The sequence below is a fragment of the Triturus cristatus genome, chromosome 8 (genome assembly GCF_964204655.1).
Source record: "Triturus cristatus chromosome 8, aTriCri1.1, whole genome shotgun sequence".
In the NCBI taxonomy this organism is placed as follows: domain Eukaryota; kingdom Metazoa; phylum Chordata; class Amphibia; order Caudata; family Salamandridae; genus Triturus; species Triturus cristatus.
Genome location: NC_140591.1, coordinates 65,710,195 through 65,727,994, shown reverse-complemented (window position 1 = coordinate 65,727,994; position 17,800 = coordinate 65,710,195). Strand labels below are relative to the sequence as shown.

The 17,800-nt window shown below is 47.1% G+C and overlaps 1 protein-coding gene across 1 annotated transcript in view; it reads left to right on the top strand.

The window, feature by feature from the left end:
- LOC146801336 (uncharacterized) overlaps positions 1–17,800 on the top strand; it is a 918,316-nt gene that overhangs the window by 772,374 nt on the left and 128,142 nt on the right. The window contains exon 6 of the mRNA XM_085620985.1: positions 15,375–15,482. Within this exon, the coding sequence (XP_085477111.1) occupies positions 15,375–15,482 (108 nt within the window). The remainder of the gene's footprint in view (positions 1–15,374; positions 15,483–17,800) is intronic.

Sequence of the window (17,800 nt, the reverse complement as noted above, 5' to 3'; positions counted from 1 at the left end):
TTCCTTTGGTTTTTGCTTTGTTCGCCATAAGTTGGCAGGGTATGCTCAGACGTGAGTCCCTTGCTCACTTTGCCACTGGATTCAAGCAAGCCTGGCTGAAGACGGCTGAAATGCCAGAAACCGGTCCTAGGAAGCTTGTTTCGGGTCCAGGGAAGACATGGCTTGGCAGTTTGGGCTGGACTGTTCCCATGAGGCACAGGATCAGACTGATTTGCATATGGCCATGTCTGAACTGGGGTGGCAGAGTGGGCTAAAGAACGGTGATGGATTAAACCCAGATCAGTTGACTGGGGGTGAGTGCCTTGCACTGTTCAACACTCCGTCCATCATTTCCTTTGGTTTTTGCTTTGTTCGCCATAAGTTGGCAGGGTGTGCTCAGACGTGAGTCCTTTGCTCACTTTGCCACTGGATTCAAGCAAGCCTGGCTGAAGACGGCTGAAATGCCAGAAACTGGTCCTAGGAAGCTTGTTTCCGGTCCAGGGAAGACATGGCTTGGCAGTTTGGGCTAGACTGTTCCCATGAGGCACAGGGTCAGACTGATTTGCATATGGCCATGTCTGAACTGGGGTGGCAGAGTGGGCTAAAGAACGGTGATGGATTAAACCCAGATCAGTTGACTGGGGGTGAGTGCCTTGCAATGTTCAACACTCCGTCCATCATTTCCTTTGGTTTTTGCTTTGTTCGCCATAAGTTGGCAGGGTATGCTCAGACGTGAGTCCCTTGCTCACTTTGCCACTGGATTCAAGCAAGCCTGGCTGAAGACGGCTGAAATGCCAGAAACCGGTCCTAGGAAGCTTGTTTCTGGTCCAGGGAAGACATGGCTTGGCAGTTTGGGCTGGACTGTTCCCATGAGGCACAAGGTCAGACTGATTTGCATATGGCCATGTCTGAACTGGGGTGGCAGAGTGGGCTAAAAAACGGTGATGGATTAAACCCAGATCAGTTGACTGGGGGTGAGTGCCTTGCAATGTTCAACACTCCGTCCATCATTTCCTTTGGTTTTTGCTTTGTTCGCCATAAGTTGGCAGGGTATGTTCAGACGTGAGTCCCTTGCTCACTTTGCCACTGGATTCAAGCAAGCCTGGCTGAAGACGGCTGAAATGCCAGAAACCGGTCCTAGGAAGCTTGTTTCCGGTCCAGGGAAGACATGGCTTGGCAGTTTGGGCTGGACTGTTCCCATGAGGCACAGGGTCAGACTGATTTGCATATGGCCATGTCTGAACTGGGGTGGCAGAGTGGGCTAAAGAACGGTGATGGATTAAACCCATATCAGTTGACTGGGGGTGAGTTCCTTGCAATGATCAACACTCCGTCCATCATTTCCTTTGGTTTTTGCTTTGTTCGCCATAAGTTGGCAGGGTATGCTCAGACGTGAGTCCCTTGCTCACTTTGCCACTGGATTCAAGCAAGCCTGGCAGAAGACGGCTGAAATGCCATAAACCGGTCCTAGGAAGCTTGTTTCCGGTCCAGGGAAGATATGGCTTGGCAGTTTGGGCTGGACTGTTCCCATGAGGCACAGGGTCAGACTGATTTGCATATGGCCATGTCTGAACTGGGGTGGCAGAGTGGGCTAAAGAACAGTGATGGATTAAACCCAGATCAGTTGACTGGGGCTGAGTGCCTTGCAATGTTCAACACTCCTTCCATCATTTCCTTTGGTTTTTGCTTTGTTCGCCATAAGTTGGCAGGGTATGCTCAGACGTGAGTCCCTTGCTCACTTTGCCACTGGATTCAAGCAAGCCTGGCTGAAGACGGCTGAAATGCCAGAAACCGGTCCTAGGAAGCTTGTTTCCAGTCCAGGGAAGACATGGCTTGGCAGTTTGGGCTGGACTGTTCCCATGAGGCACAGGGTCAGACTGATTTGCATATGGCCATGTCTGAACTGGGGTGGCAGAGTGGGCTAAAGAACGGTGATGGATTAAACCCAGATCAGTTGACTGGGGGTGAGTGCCTTGCAATGTTCAACACTCCGTCCATCATTTCCTTTGGTTTTTGATTTTGTGCCCCACAGCATATATTTTTGGCCTCCCATGTGTCCTGAGCCGGAGTGTGCAGCCCCTCCTCATGGTGACCCGGCTGTGCCTCCTGCTAGGCCTGAGGGGGGGATACCACAAGTGCCCTGGAGGCCCATCCAGCCATCGGCAGTGACTCTGTGTGCGCCCTGGTGACCCATTCTACAGCCTGTAAGGGGTATGTCTCGCCCAGGCGGTGCCGCGTCTGCTCCACGAGGTGCCTGACGACGACTGCGCCCTCCACCGGATCGGGCCTACGCCGGGTGAGATCACCTAAGCCCATGAGCGCCTGAGGAGTCCCGCGGATGACGTCTAGAGGGAGGCGCGCACACCGGTTGGTGTAGAAGCGCGAGCGAAGTCAACGCGCAACGCCCAGAGGGGGTGCACGCCTGTTGGTGTCGACGCAGAGGAGAGGGAGCCAGCTTCAACCGCGTGCTGCGCACGTGCCAAGATGGCGTCGATTCCCGCCATTGAGCCGTTGACGGTGCCCCGTGGTCCCTTGCCCCGCGCTGGAGGGATTGGACAGACCGTCTACAATTCTACTTCGAAGGGGCTGGCATCGCGAGGGAACGGCGCAGAGCGCTGCTGTTCCACCTAGGAGGCAAAGACATCCACCATATATACAAAACTCTCGTGGAAGCCACGCCGAAAACGTACCACACACTGCTGAACGCGCTCAACGCCCATTTCAAGCCCATGGCGAACAGAGACTATGAAAGGTTCATCTTTCGTCAAGCCAAACAAGAGGCGGACGAGTCCCTGGATGCGTTCAATGGCAGGCTGAAGGAGTTAGCCAGCACATGTGGTTTCCGTGACGAACAGGAAGAGATCCGAGGGCAGATCATACAGGGGTGTTACTCGTCCAAGCTTCGTGTCACGGTCCTCCAGGAAGAAGGAAAGCCCCTGGCGGACATCCTTACTCTCGGGCGGTCGAAGGAGCTGTCGCAAGCGAGGGCCTCGCATATGGAAGCAGCCCTACATCGCCCTGTGAAGACGGAGCAAGTGCAAGTGGTGGAAGCGGTGAACGTAGTGCGGCCTAAAGGAAGGCAAACCGGAGGGAAAGAAGAAGGACAGTGGGTACTGTGGCGGACAACCCCACCGCATGCAAGACTGCCCGGCCAGAGGGAAAAAGTGCGGCGCCTGTGGGTGGATGAACCACTTCGCGGCGGTGTGCCGGTCCACCAGAGTCAAGAAGGAGGCGGCCCATGCGGTGCAGGAAGAGGCAGATAGTGAAGACATGGACGACGACACCGAAGAGTAGCCAGTCCATTATGTGTTTGCGATCCACCAGCCACAGAAGAAGAAGCGCAGACTTCCGAAATGTCGCATCCTAGTCCAACAACAAGAAGTAAAGGCGACAATTGACACTGGGGCCTCCATCGAGCTGATGGCCGCCAATATCTACCACCAACTGCGGGTCAAACCCCCGCTGCGAGAAGCGACGATTCGGATGTTCGCGTACGGCCAGAAGACGCCCCTTCCCCGTATCGGGTGCTTCAAAACAGAGCTACAACATGGTGAGAGGAGCATCAACACCACCGTCTATGTCACGGAAGAGGGCAGCGGGATGCTGCTGAGCGGGCAATCGGCCGAAGAATTGAGACTGATCTCGTTTGCCATGGCAGTCCTGGAGGAAGAACTGGATACCATCATGGAAGAGTTTGGAGAAGTTTTTAATGGCATCGGGTGCCTGAAAGGAAAGGAAGTATCCTTACACATCGACCCGTCGGTCCAACCAGTGGCGCTGAGGCACCGGCGAATCGCTTTCCACCTGAGGCAAAAGGTCGAGGAGGAGCTGGAGGCCCTGGAGAGACAAGGCATAATCGAAAAGGTCAGTGGGCCAACCCCGTGGGTATCCCCGATCGTCATCGCCAGGAAGCTGAAGCAGCCAGGACAAGTCCGCATCTGTGTGGACATGCGCCTCCCTAACGCCGCGGTCAAGAGAGAGCGACACCTGACGCCCACCATTGATGACATCCTGGGAGAGCTGAATAGGGTCAGGTGCTTTTCGAAGATGGACCTACGGTCAGGCTATCACCAGCTACCACTTCATCCGGACTCGAGGTACATCACCACATTTTCCACACATGTGGGCCTCAGACGGTATCGGCGCCTGAACTTCGGCATCTCGAGTGCCGCCGAGGTATTCCAAAATACCATCAGAGAAGTGCTCAGTGGGCTCCCCGGCATGCTCAATGTGAGCGACGACCTGCTCATATACGCGTCAACCATAGAGGAACACCACCAGCGGTTGAGAGGGGTCCTCAAAAGGATTCAGGAGTCAGGCTTGACCCTGCACCGGGAGAAGTGTCAGTTCCTGCAGAACAAGATCAGTTTCTTCGAGTACACCTTCTCGGACCAAGGGGTGGCCCCAGACCCGGACAAGGTGAAGGATGTCCAAGATGCCCCAGCTCCGACGAACATCTCGGAGGCCCGGAGTTTCCTGGGCATGGTCAACTTCTGCGGCCGCTTCATTCCGGACCTCTCCAACCTCACCAAACCCCTCAGGGAGCTGACCAAGTCGTCCACCACGTGGCAGGGGGGCCCGGAACAGGTGCAGGCGTTCCAAGCAACAAAGGCGGCCCTGTCTGTGGACACTACCCTCTCGTACTTCGACCCGGCGAAGCCCGCCAACGTGGCGGTTGACGCGAGCCCGTTTGGGTTGGGAGCGGTCCTGACACAACTCCAGACCTGACCGAAACAGAGCAGCGTTACTCGCAAATCGAGCGAGAAGCCATCGCCATCCACTGGGCATGCCGACTTCAGACATCTCCCCGATGGACGGTATGCGTTGGTCATCATCGATGATTTCACCAGATACCCAGAGGTCGAAATTGTGGGGAGCCAGACAGCCACTGAAGTAATAGCGAAATTTGAGAAAACCATCGCCACTCATGGCATATTCGGGGTGGTCAAGACCGACAATGGACCGCCTTTCCAGGGGCAGGAGTTTGCAGAGTACCTCAAGAGCTGGGGGATCCATCACCGCAAAGTAACACCAAGGTGGCCCCAAGCCAATGGAGAGGTGGAGAGGTTTATGAGGACACTCAACAAAACCATTCGCATCGCCATGGCTGATGGATCTCCATTGGAGAGAGCGATATACAGTTTCCTGCGGGAATACCGGATGACCCCCCCCATGTCACAACCGAGGCAGCGCCAGGAACAGCCACCATGGGAAGAATCGTAAGTGACACGATCCCACACCACTCTCAGGGTCAGTCAGTAGGTCCGAAAGCATAATGGCCGCACGGCATCATGAGAGGCTCCGCATCGGGCGCTGCGGGGAGACTGCACGACGCAGTGCTGCACAGCTGTGCGCCCGCGACCACCTACTCCGTGCAGCTCAGTCACGGTGCGCCGCGGCCGCTGGACCCCCCGGCGCTCAGAGAGACAGTGCCTCCTGCCTGACTGGAGTAAAGTTCACAATAACAATCAGCAAGTAAGTACTTTCTGGTCAGTCTGCCACAGTACTGACTTTACAGTACTGTTACCTTAATGTCACACAGCACCACACGCACTGCTGATTTGATCATGCCGCTGCCCTGCGACCGGACCTGGTCACAGACGAGAGGTTGCACTGACTGTCATCATGGAGAGGCTACTGCGTGGCTCACTGATGTATTGATAGTTTTTATACTTTACAGCCTGTCGCTCTGCTCACTGTAGTGCCGCGGCGGGCTAGGCTCCATTCAGCGGACTGTTGATTTAAAGCACTGACTAAACTTTAAATATAATTTCGGGCCCTGACAGAGGGGCCTCCAGTCCATGCGCGACTTGTCAGTGCTACTCTGCTGTGCAGGAAACCACACTCACACTGGCACCAGGCAGGGGTATTTTTAAGTCCTGCTGTGCCCCCCTGCTGCCTGAGCCTCACCAGCCCTGGCCCCAGGTAGAGATTTCCATCGTCTGGGCGGGCCTGTGATGTAACGCATTCTTCACCTGCCCTGGCTCCATGTGTGACCTATAGGTGGGCCGGCGGCGGTACGGGAGCGAAGCACTACCATGCACAGTTTCAAACCGCATAATGGAGGCTGCCTCAGTTGATAGCCTGCACTAGAGTCGGCGCCTGTATTTGTAAGAGTGATCACTATCTATAGTGAGCTGTGCGTAGTCATCAACCACGGGCGGCAGCATGAGCACTTTAATAACATTTATACATTTTATTTCAAGGTGGTATGTCGTGATTATATTACGAGTGGTGGCGTAGGTGGCTGAATCAACTTACAAGCGTTCATGCTGTGGTGCCTCCCTGATGGTATATGCTGGCGGGGATTGAGCCACAGGCCAGCAGTGTTGCACGTGCGCTAAAGAGAAGGCAGCCGGATAACATATACCTACTCTGCTCCCTGGTTCGCAGCTCTCTGCAGGCCTCGCTGTTTGCTAACACCTGCCTGCAGTGCTTCACTGACTATGTAAGTTAGTTGCTAAGTGCGGTAGAAGTGGTAGGAGGATTACCCTAACCAGCCCTCTCAACAACTCTAGAAAAGGCTTCTGCTAGACACCATCCTCCCAGACAGAAGAAAGTTGGCTGCACTGTAGAGCCTGGGAGACCGCGCAGCCCAGGCCAGTGTGAGGATGCGACCAGCTAGTTTCAGTTGCGTCTGTTAACAAACATAACTCAATTATCCTGCACTGCACGTCAAGTCGGCGGATGTAAAAAGTGCATTACCATGAAGCCAGAAGATCAAATGGACAGTTATATCTGAATGTGCAAGTAAACAATACAGCACAATCAGAAAAATGAAATTTCAAATTATAAAATAACAATACAACTGTAGAAAACGTGGAGTTAAAAGTTTAATCTTCTCCCCACGTAAAAAAGTTAATTAGATTTCACATCGGGTAAGACAGATCTACAAAGGCAAGCTAATAGTGCTGTAAACCTACTGTATTTTCTTTCACGCTGTGCGGATTGTCAACATACGTGGTCATAATAGGCACTTTAAAGATGGTGGACGAAGAGCCATACCCTTGTAGTACTGAATCAACAAAAGGGATCTCATTTTGAATAAATCGCACTAAACACTGTGAAGGCTTACGCCAAGTTTTTCAAAGATTTGTAAACAGGGCAGAGGAGAATCTGTACAGGGAACACTTTGGGCATGCACTCCCTGCCTCCTAGGCAACAACTCATCTCAGACGTCATCCGGTGGGATATATAGTTTTCCTGTATACAAGTGCTTTAACACGTCATCGTGCTTTCAGAGGCGTGATATACTGAGGGCACTCATGGTCACAAAAACACTGACTGATAAGACCTTACAAAAGTGCATATTGTGAAAGCTGGCCTATAACTTGTTACCTCATCTCGGCAACCAAGATTATCCAAGTTTCTCGTATAGTCCATGGGCCTAATTCGCCCTCCCTGTCAAATCATTATTTTTTGTATGCAATTTTATATAACGCAAACACGACCCAAAGGGGTTCTAGGGCTTTACATGAGCACCGGCTACATTACACAAGGTCATATTAGTCTCTTTTATACACTGAATTGTGCAGGATCACAGAATGTTAAGCCAATGCTGCTGAGACTCAAACATGGTTCACCAGTTTCAAAGTTGGTAACTCTGGCCCTAGCGCATTCCAAGTCAACAGCAATTTAAAGCCTGAAAAGATCACTGGATGCAGACTGCGCCTCGCTCTTCGCTGGCTTATGAAGACAGCAAACATTCAACCCCACATAAATCAACACAGCGCTACACAATTAAGTGGCACGCAATGTCACAACACACAAATGCACACCACAAAATTCAACTTTTGACCTTCGCATAATTTCACACAACACAAATCAACACAATTCAACTCCACATCATTCGACATGCCACATAAATACCATCCATCAAATTCAACTCCACACATTTCCACTCTGCTCCATGCCACATAATTCCACTTCACATAACACCACTCCATGCAAAATAATTCCATTACACTCCACGCAACACAATTCAACTCCAGATAATTCCCCTCCACATAATTACACTTCAGCCTACATACTTACACTTCACACCACATAATTACACTCCACATATATCCACTCAGCTCCAAAACACATAATTACACTCAACAAAATTCAACTCCAGCATGCCCTGTATTTACACTCCACATAATTCCACACCATACCACACAATTCCACACAATGCCACGCCACACAATTCAATGCAGCACAATTCCATACCACATAGAATAATAACACTCTACTCCATACCACACAATTACACTCCACATAAATCTACTCCATGCCACATAGCAACACTCCACATAATACACTCCACACCATGCCATATGATTTCGCTCAACATAATCTCACTCAATGCCACACAATTCCACACAACACAATTCAACTCCACACAATTCCATTCCACAACACTAAATTCTACTCCACAACACATCATTTAACTAGATACTACATACATCCAATCCACACCACAGAATCCACATCATGCCACATAATTCTATATCATACTACATAATTCCACTCAATACATGCCACTTTACGACACACAATACCACTAGATATAAGCCCACTAAACTTAATACTGCATAATTAATATCCACATAATTCTATAGCACACCATACCACATAAATCCACCTCACATAACTCCACTCAATGCCACACAATTCCAAAACAAACAATGCCACTCCAACCCACATCATTTCACACCACATAATTGCAATCCACACAATATAACTCAACATCATGCCACATAATTCAACTTCACTACATACCACTCCACGCCAAACAATGCCACTCCACGTAAATCCACATCATGCAAAATATTTACGCTCCATATAATTCCACTCCACACCTTGCCACATATTTACACTGCACATATTTCATCACCACCCCACATACATCCACTCTACTTAATAAAACATGGCTAAAGACATTGACAATGCCAATTGCTCTCAGAGTGCTGTCTACATTATTTAATGTATGCAATAAAAGTCTAGCAAATAAAAAATTATCACTCTATAATAAACACATACGGTATGGTGCTGTGTTCTTTTGTTCACTGTTTAGCAAAAGTTGATTATTCGGAGGCAGTGAGATGCAGTTATCAAAAAGTGGTCTCAAACACTGCCAAACTGCTGTTCTTTGGGGGAGTATTTCACGTACTGGTATCAGCAAAGCATCCTACAATGTCATAGTTTACTATTTAAGTGTGGTAGCAGATAACGTTGATTATTATTTCAATTGGAAAATTTAAAACAAATGTACTGTTATCAAAGATGAATCATTAACATACTTTTAACTCCCAGAACATAAACGTCCATGCCTTTCTCCCAGTAAAACTCTGTTTTATTACTTTGGTGATTTGAGGATCACTTATGGCATACTGCAATGCAATTTGGTTCCACACACCGCAAATTAACTCCAGAAAGTAATCCACATATTTAAATACATAACACACTATCTCATTCTATATAATTCCACTACAGTTCATACCATTTAATTTCTGTCCACATAATGCCACAGCACACCAGGCAACATGTTTTCACTACACAACTCCACAACAAACAATTTAAATACAACCCATCTCTACATTACACTTCAAAAAACCTTATCTTTCCCACACAAGCACACTGCCCCTCTCATTCCCTCCCACTACCACTAACACCTCTCATCTCACAATTCCACTGCCCTTTCACATCCCTCCCTCAAACTACCTATGTCCTATCTAAACTGCCTGCTCACACATGCTCCCTTCGTATACATCATCATACTGAGTACAGGTCCACTTCTCACCCGCCCTTAGTGCCCCTCCCCATACTATCTCTATCTCTATCTCTATCTCTAGCTTTATCTCTATCTCTATCTCTCACTCTCTCACTCCTCTCTCGCACGCACGAATCCAGCAATTCTCATATTCGTTCACTTCAAGTCTTTCAGCACAGTTTCTTTACCATAACTTTTTTTTAAATCCAAACCACAAACACACACTCTCCTCCTCTTCTTTGTGCATCTATAACCTTCTCTCTCCTTCATTCTTGCTTTCTCACACACTCTTTCTACTACTCTATCTAGTTTATTACGCTGTGTGCTTTTATCATTGGCTGCTCACGGGGAAGGGTGGGGGCACTGGGTCACGTCGGTGGTGGAAAAATAACAGTAAAAAAACAAGCATTTGCAATACAATAGGTCTCGCATTACTGAATGTTTGAGCTATTGGTGTTGCATTATTATTAGCAATGCCAATAGCTCAAACTTTAATAATGCGAGACCTATTGCATTGCAAATGCTTGTTTCTAATGTTTTGGTAATATATTTACATTTTAATCTTTAGTGTACCAGTGTGGGTTTATGGTCCGGGTTTGCCCTGTCTTCATTGTTTTGCTCTTCGAAATCTACTTCACTTTTAATGTGACTGTGTCAGGCTTTGTACCCGTTTTATCTTCTGCAGAATGCCTTTCTGTACCTGAGCTATTTAACATAAGTGATGAAAGTACTGTCCGAACACCCGTCCCTCCCTTGTGTCCCGAGAGACTAGGGTTACGGCTTGCTCGTGCCCCGTGTTATGCCCCCCCCTCCCGCCCCTGCAGCATGTATTAAGTGACAGCGCGACTCCCAGCTGCTCTTGAAGTGTTCTCTTTGACTTTCATAGGGAACCGTTCTTCATGAATGAGATTCAAAGCCCTGTATTTTCTTTGCAGTGCATCACATCAGTAAAAACCAAAACCTTGCTTCGGTACCCGTGTCTGTCCGTCACTTCGGAGGGTATCCGTAGGTACGGGGGAAGCCTTGGGGTACCAGGGCACTCTATCATTTTGTATCACTCACTCAGAGGGTAAAATTAGACAGACATACATTCAACATTGTGCCCAGAGCACAGAGTGAATGTGATGCAACAAATATAAACCGGTCCTGCTGCCGCTTCCTCCTTTTGTCTTCTTTTCCCCTTCCCATCTCCTGCATTACTCTGCTAGCTACCCCATGTCCCTCCGCTTCGCTCTTCTTTTTCGCCTTTTTTCTGTGCATTCCCTCGTCTTTGTCCTGCATTCTCACCCTGCTTACTTTCTTCTCTCTCCTTCCTTCTTTCTCTGTTTTTTTTGTGCAAACAGGTCTCCCAGCTAGATAACCAGCTCACAGGTTACACAAGCACGTTTCTTTTTTCTCACACTTCATTTCAATGTTTTGTGAATAACATGACAAACATTACTAATGTGCCGACCCAGTGCGCTTTCGAGAAATAAGTCCTAATAGCATAAAAGGATAAGGAGGAGAGTCAAAGATGAGCCTTGGTTGTGTGGGGGAAGGGGGTGGGGAGGTAGGAGCATATCACTAAATATAGCGCTGTACCATGATACACAACAAACAATAGAGCCATTTAGCCAGGGCACAAGTCCTAAACAAGCATTGGCATAGCCAATAGGTCTCGCCTTTGGGGCCTTATAAGTGTTTAGCCATGCAACAGTTATTGTTGCACCAAGGATATTGTGCTGCGTAACTAAATACTTATAAACGCCCAAAAGTGAGACCTGTTGGCAATGCCAGTGCTTGTTAATCTATTTATGTCAGACCTGGCACAACGGCTAGATAAGATCAACTCTCATCCACCGCAATTGGGAAAGTTACCATTATCACATTCTGTGCCGTTTCCGCGGACATGCAGAAGAGTCAGTCTTATGTTTCTTGTGCATCTGCCCAGCCGTCAACACATGGAGACGGCACTTTTTACTTCCAGCCCTCCGCTCTCTTCGGATACAATCATGCCGACCCGCCCTAATAGCATTACTAAATAGCCAGTCACTACAGCTTGCATGCAGGACAACAACGTTTATGCAACACGTCAGCTAACTGTTACAGACAACATCTAACCCTCTTTGCTGACTTCAGACCCAAGTCTTGCGGCTTCGCTACCCTATACTGCAAAGTACAAACCCATAATCATCGAAAAAGAGGACAGCGGACATCTAGCACTTTTTATACACAGACCCAACTCTACTGTGTCAGATGAAATTATACTCCACTCCTAACTTTAAGATCATTACATGACTCTGCACTCTCGCATATCAATTCCAATCTTGCGGCAGCCACAAATTGCACAGCACAGGTTTGCAAATAATGGGAACGGAGGACAGTGAACACTTGGCATGCGCTTGTACATAGTTTGTTTTTTCACTGATTTTAGATGCATAATGCCTTATTTTAAGATTTGCGCTTGAAAATTACATTATTTATTAGTAGGGATGCTTTGAAAACCGAAAAGGCAATATTTGCACATGTAACTCTAGCCCAGTGGCAGCCCCAAATTGAAGAAAGCATCCATATACTCAACGTGAATGAATCTAGCGAACACTTTGCACATTTTGGACACAAATGCATTGTCCTGGTTTTTAGACGCTATGGGGCCGATTCAAAATCCTAAACTTACTACTTTTGGTATTCACAGAAGGCATTTAGTAGTAGTAAAGTTAGGACTCCTAACTTTACTACTACTAGACTGAGATAAAATCCTACAATTACTACTTTTGGTATTCACAGAAGGCAGTTAGTAGTAGTAAAGTAAGCACTCCTAACTTTCCTACTACTAAATGCCTTTTGTGAATACCGAAAGTCGTAAAGTACTATCCATGTAAACCTGGGGTTTTATATGGATAGTAGACTAAACCATCAAGAGCAAAAAACGTATATATCACAGAGAACTAGTGTTTTAGTGTCTGCCTTTAGGACCCTGGCAAGAAACTGAAGGGGCCGTCATATAAACCTTTGCTTGCAGTGATATCGGCCAAAATGCTACCAATAATAACGTACACCAGTATTGCTCTACACGGCAAAGGTTCTGAACCTTTGAACAAACTGCTAGTCTCAACCTACAAAAAGGTTTTCCAGAGATATCAGTCAGCTTCAGCAGCCCAGGTGCGACTTGAATTTGGACTTATAAATTAAACAATAGGGAGAATGTACACCACAATAAAGCTTTGGCATCGACTGAAACAGAATACAGCCAGCTCCCTCTGGACAGAACTCGAAAATGGCAAAAAAATCACCATGTAATCAATACCTTCAAAAGGCTCTAACAACTACTTGTACGGCTGAGCTATGGAACAATGATCTGCCTTATTCGACCTAAAGCAAGTGATAAATTTCATTTCTTGTTATTCGATAAAATATCTTCAGTTTGAGATCGCATGCCTGGATGGTGATTAAAAACTGTAAGACCCTTGCACCAGCACCTTATTTAAGTATTACATTTTTGATCTATCTAAGAAGACAACTGATGGCCCTATCGTTTGAAAAATGACCATTGATTGCGGACCAGCCAACCAGGGTCCACCAAGGGTTGACAACATGCCTACTCTACGGCAGCAATAAAGGAAACTTTATTCATCTAATTTGCACATGCCCCTAACTTTATACAGCATGAGTCACTTTATTAAGAAACGCTTTAAAAAGCAGAGGAATAAGGAAATGAAGATTGGCCATAATAACAGGACTAGACCCATCATAGCCTCAAATGAACTGTAAACTGATAACATTTCTCAATCTTCATGACCAGGCTTTGAAAACTGTACTTAATGTACAGGATATGTAAGCAGATAATAGTTTCAAATTTACGATCAAGCTTGAAAACTGAAAGTCAACAGTACTATAGAATGTGGAAATTTTAAGATTTAGTAAGAATTTTATTGTACAGGTTATGAACTTTTTTAGAGGCGCGTGAACATCACTCGTAACAAGTGAGAATGCAAAGCCAATAATGAGAAATCCTGTTTCAATATTTTGCAGACATGTTATTGCTTTCTTTGATCTATGTGAAGTTTTGTTAAGGTTTTAATTAACTACACAATACACATTTATTACACTTCTTACAGTTGCCCTGTGCAGGACAAGGGACAGGCCATATGTCTCGATGTTCCTATATGCCATCAATATCAGAGATATCTGTACATAGCGGGAGTGTAAAAAAAATCGGATGAATTGTTTTTCTCCAATGACTTGCATTAATGCTTTGGAGATTTTAGGCGGGGACAGCTTAATTTAAGCCACACTTTGGGGCATATCAACAAGGGCTTTATCTCTGCTTTTTTGGCTTTAAAGCCAAAAAAGGAGAGATAAAACTAGCGCCCTATCAACAACAGGGTGCTAACATGCAAATTTGCATGTTAGCACCCTTTTACTCTACGCTTCCCCTTGCATCTCTAATGAGATGCAAAGGGGGCGTTCCAGAGTAAAATAATAGGAGAAATGTCGCTAAGCGACATTTCTCCTATTATCAAGAATGTCGCTAACCCTGTTAGAGACAAAAAAAGCAGCGCTAACCGCGGTTAACGCTGCTTTTTTACATCTGGTATTTTTCTGACTTAGCCATGATATCCTATGGAAGGAGGATATCATGCCTAAGTTTTCCTGTCCCTATCAACAAGGTAACGTGAGATTATCGCTGTGTTTCCAGCGATAATCTCACGTTAGCCTGTTAGCGTGAGGATTTTTATCGCTATTGAGATAAGCGTTGCTAATAGCACGCTATCTCAGCGATAAAAATTCACGCTAGCTGGCGATAATTATCCTAGCGCTAAGTCAGCTTAGAGATAATTATCGCCGGTTGTTGTTGATATGCCCCTTGGTTTAAAAACAATTCGGAGTCTCTTGCCTGAATCGGGGTTGTTGGCATATATTTGTCTCCAAGGTACACTTGAATGCCAGGAGACCTCTGTTGGCAGCTATCCCTCCTGTGCCACAGCTCAGTGTGACCTAGGCTGCCTCAAGGGTGCTCCTGTGGCCTCTAAGGAGGCATGAGTCCTGTTGCCTAAATAACACATAGATGTTTAAACTAACCCTTCAGCGGGACAGGCAGGGACAGAAGGGGGCATCACCCTGGCCTTGCGCACACAGCCTCTGCTGCCGCCCAGACAGATGGAGACCCATCCCAAGCAGACATTTTGGGGCAGATTTACAAGCCACATGCGCCACTTTTGCGTCACTTTTCCCATGTTAAAAGTGGCGCAAAGGGGCTTGTAAATCTGCCCCTTTGTATTTTTTCGCACGGCCCAGTGAGCACTGCTCTTTTTCACACAAACACTTGCAGCGACGTCAGAAGCAGCAGTTCCCAAGGCGGGGCGAGAGCCATTCTTTTCCACCACTGGTGGATTTCGGGTCGCGCTGGGAATCCTACCTATAATTATGTCATGCAGTGAAGATTTTTTTGCGCAGTAATTTAGTCCTGAGTACACATTTGGTCGCATTTTCGGACCTCCAACCTCTCAAAGTGGCTGCAGAGTGGGATCTGGGAGCCTATATTTCCATGCTAAAAATAGAATACAAAACATGTAAGATGTAACATGATGCTGAATGTTTACTTTTCGTATCTTTTAATTTTATCAGCATATTTATTTTTGAGTTTTTTGTTTCACTGCAGGCTGGACAAGACAAATATGAGCCTGCTGCCAAGGTGGAAAATGACCTCACCACGAAGGGGGTGGCAAAGGAGCGAGACATGGGCGAGATGAATAAGGAAGTTTCAATGGTAAGGTGTTGTGCAGCAGTCAACTGGTGTCATCATGGTTGTTTGTTACACACAGGTGGTGCCATGGAACACCCTCAAGTCCCAAGGTTCTCCTAAGATGGCCGCCACCACCTTAGATCTCTCCAAGGTTCCCTTAAGATGGCGGCCACCACCTCCTCAGTCCTCTCCAAGGTTCTCCTAAGATGGCCGCCACCTCCTCAGACCCCTCCAAGATTCTCCAAGATGGCTGCCACCCCATCCTCAGACCCCTGCCAAAGCGGGATTGTTCCAGGAGAAATCAGGACACCAGCACACAAACCTGTCAAAATTTTGACTCACAGAGGAAGGTGAAGCCAACCCTTTAAGAGGGTGATCCCATTAAGGTGAATGAACCTTCATGTAGATTTGAATAGTGGGAGACCCAATAAAGTCTATGCAGGCGTTTTATTTTTCAGGCAGATGAATAGAAGTAATTAAAGAGTGGCACCCTCCAAATGTTAATGAGCTGATGGACCAGTAGACCTGGGGTTCACAAGTCCTACCAGCCTTGGGGTAGCCTGCTAAAGAATCCAGGATCAGCCTGTAATCAATCTTTACTGGAGCTGACCAGTTATAGTGGACACCCCTTGAATTCTCTGTAGGCAGATAGTTCTTCTTGCAATTATGCAGCTGCATAGTAAATTATTTTGTATCTCTAATGTCTACTCCTCTAACCACTAAACATCTATGTAAGAACTAAGACTGGGGTTGCTTGCTCTTAAGAACCTGCTCTGTGGTCTGTGAATATATTCTTCCCAGAATTACCTCTCCCAGCAGCAGAGAGCATCCTCATATCCGCTTGAGCTATGAACATACATCAAGGCATTCAAACGATCCTGTACCCTGAGCACATTATACATGATCCCATATTTATGTACAGAGATCCCTCAGGTACTGCTGTCCATAAGTATGTTTACCTTCTATAGAGAAGATTAGGCCATCTATGATTCATCGATTTGCCCATCCTCAATGAATCTGTGCCTTTATATGCACATGGACCCCTTTGCTTCCTGAGATGATCCTGGTCACATACACATAGCGAGTACCTGCACTCTCTTTTACATATGTATTCCTTACTGCCTTACAACACATTCCAACTAAGTTGTTATGATGCTACCAGTCAATGGCACATTCAGCCATATACAGAAACCGTAAAAAAAATGAGTCCAGCATATTTTGAAAGCCTTTTGAAAGCCTTCATATGATTTAGGTTCCAGTAGGAGGCTGGCTTAGTATATGGTGCTCACTCATGTAAGTGTAGCACCCTGCACTAATCCAGACACCCGTTATGGTGATTTTAGTGGTCTTAGACTACCTTAGAAAGCTCTTTAAGAGGTAGCTATGGAGAGCTGCCTTCAAGCTTAGTCCAGAAGAAGTGTAAAGCAGCGTGTTTTACCAGAACTAATCTTATGGTGCAGGTTAAGCGAAAAAGAACCACAGAGTGTAGCTATAAAAAATATGTACTTATTATTAACATTCACTAATACATTGCAATACTTAGAAAATAGAACACCTTAGTGCGAACCACAACTTAAGTCAAGACTGTACCCAGAAATCTTAGAAGAGTTTGGGACCAAGGAACCACCCAAAGTGAGCATCTAGGAACTCCACAGAGGCCCTGTGCAGTGTGGGAACACGACCTCGTACTCAATGTAATACAATGGGTAAGTCGCGGTTGCAGTTTTGAAGAAGGATCCATCCCAGCAAATCCTGAAAAAACGCCGTGGAAGATGGAAGGTTGCAGAGTGACCCCACCTGTGGATACCCTAGGAACCAGGATACCTACACCAGGGAAGCCGGGTGCATAGGTGCGAAGTGACGTCAGAAATGCAGTAGACCACAATGGAGGACTTCAGAATAGATGCCGCTGGCAAAGAAGGTGAAAGTGCCCGGTGGAACCCAAAGGTGGATTCAAGATGAGAGGTACCTGCAAGCAGAGGTGCCACTCAGGAGTGACCAGGAGGCATGGAAGACGAATGCCCACTGATTTCGGGGATGCAGTAGAGTTGACGGTGCCCTTGAAGTTGCAGCTGTATGAACCAGGTGACACTGAGGAAAACTAAGAGCCATTAACGAGCTGTCAAACGTCAGATATCAAGAGCCAAAGGTTCAGTGTCTGGCAGGGGCACCAACAAGCCTTGGCAGCAGCAACCACCGTAGTCGTCGAAAATGGTGCAGTGCCGGGACCCGCAAGATCCAATTGACTCACCATGAGCAGGTAAGTCAGAGCAGGCCCTAGCAAGCAGGGGAGCCCACTGGAGCCAAAGAAGACCCTCGGGAGGACCCACAGGCCCGAGGCA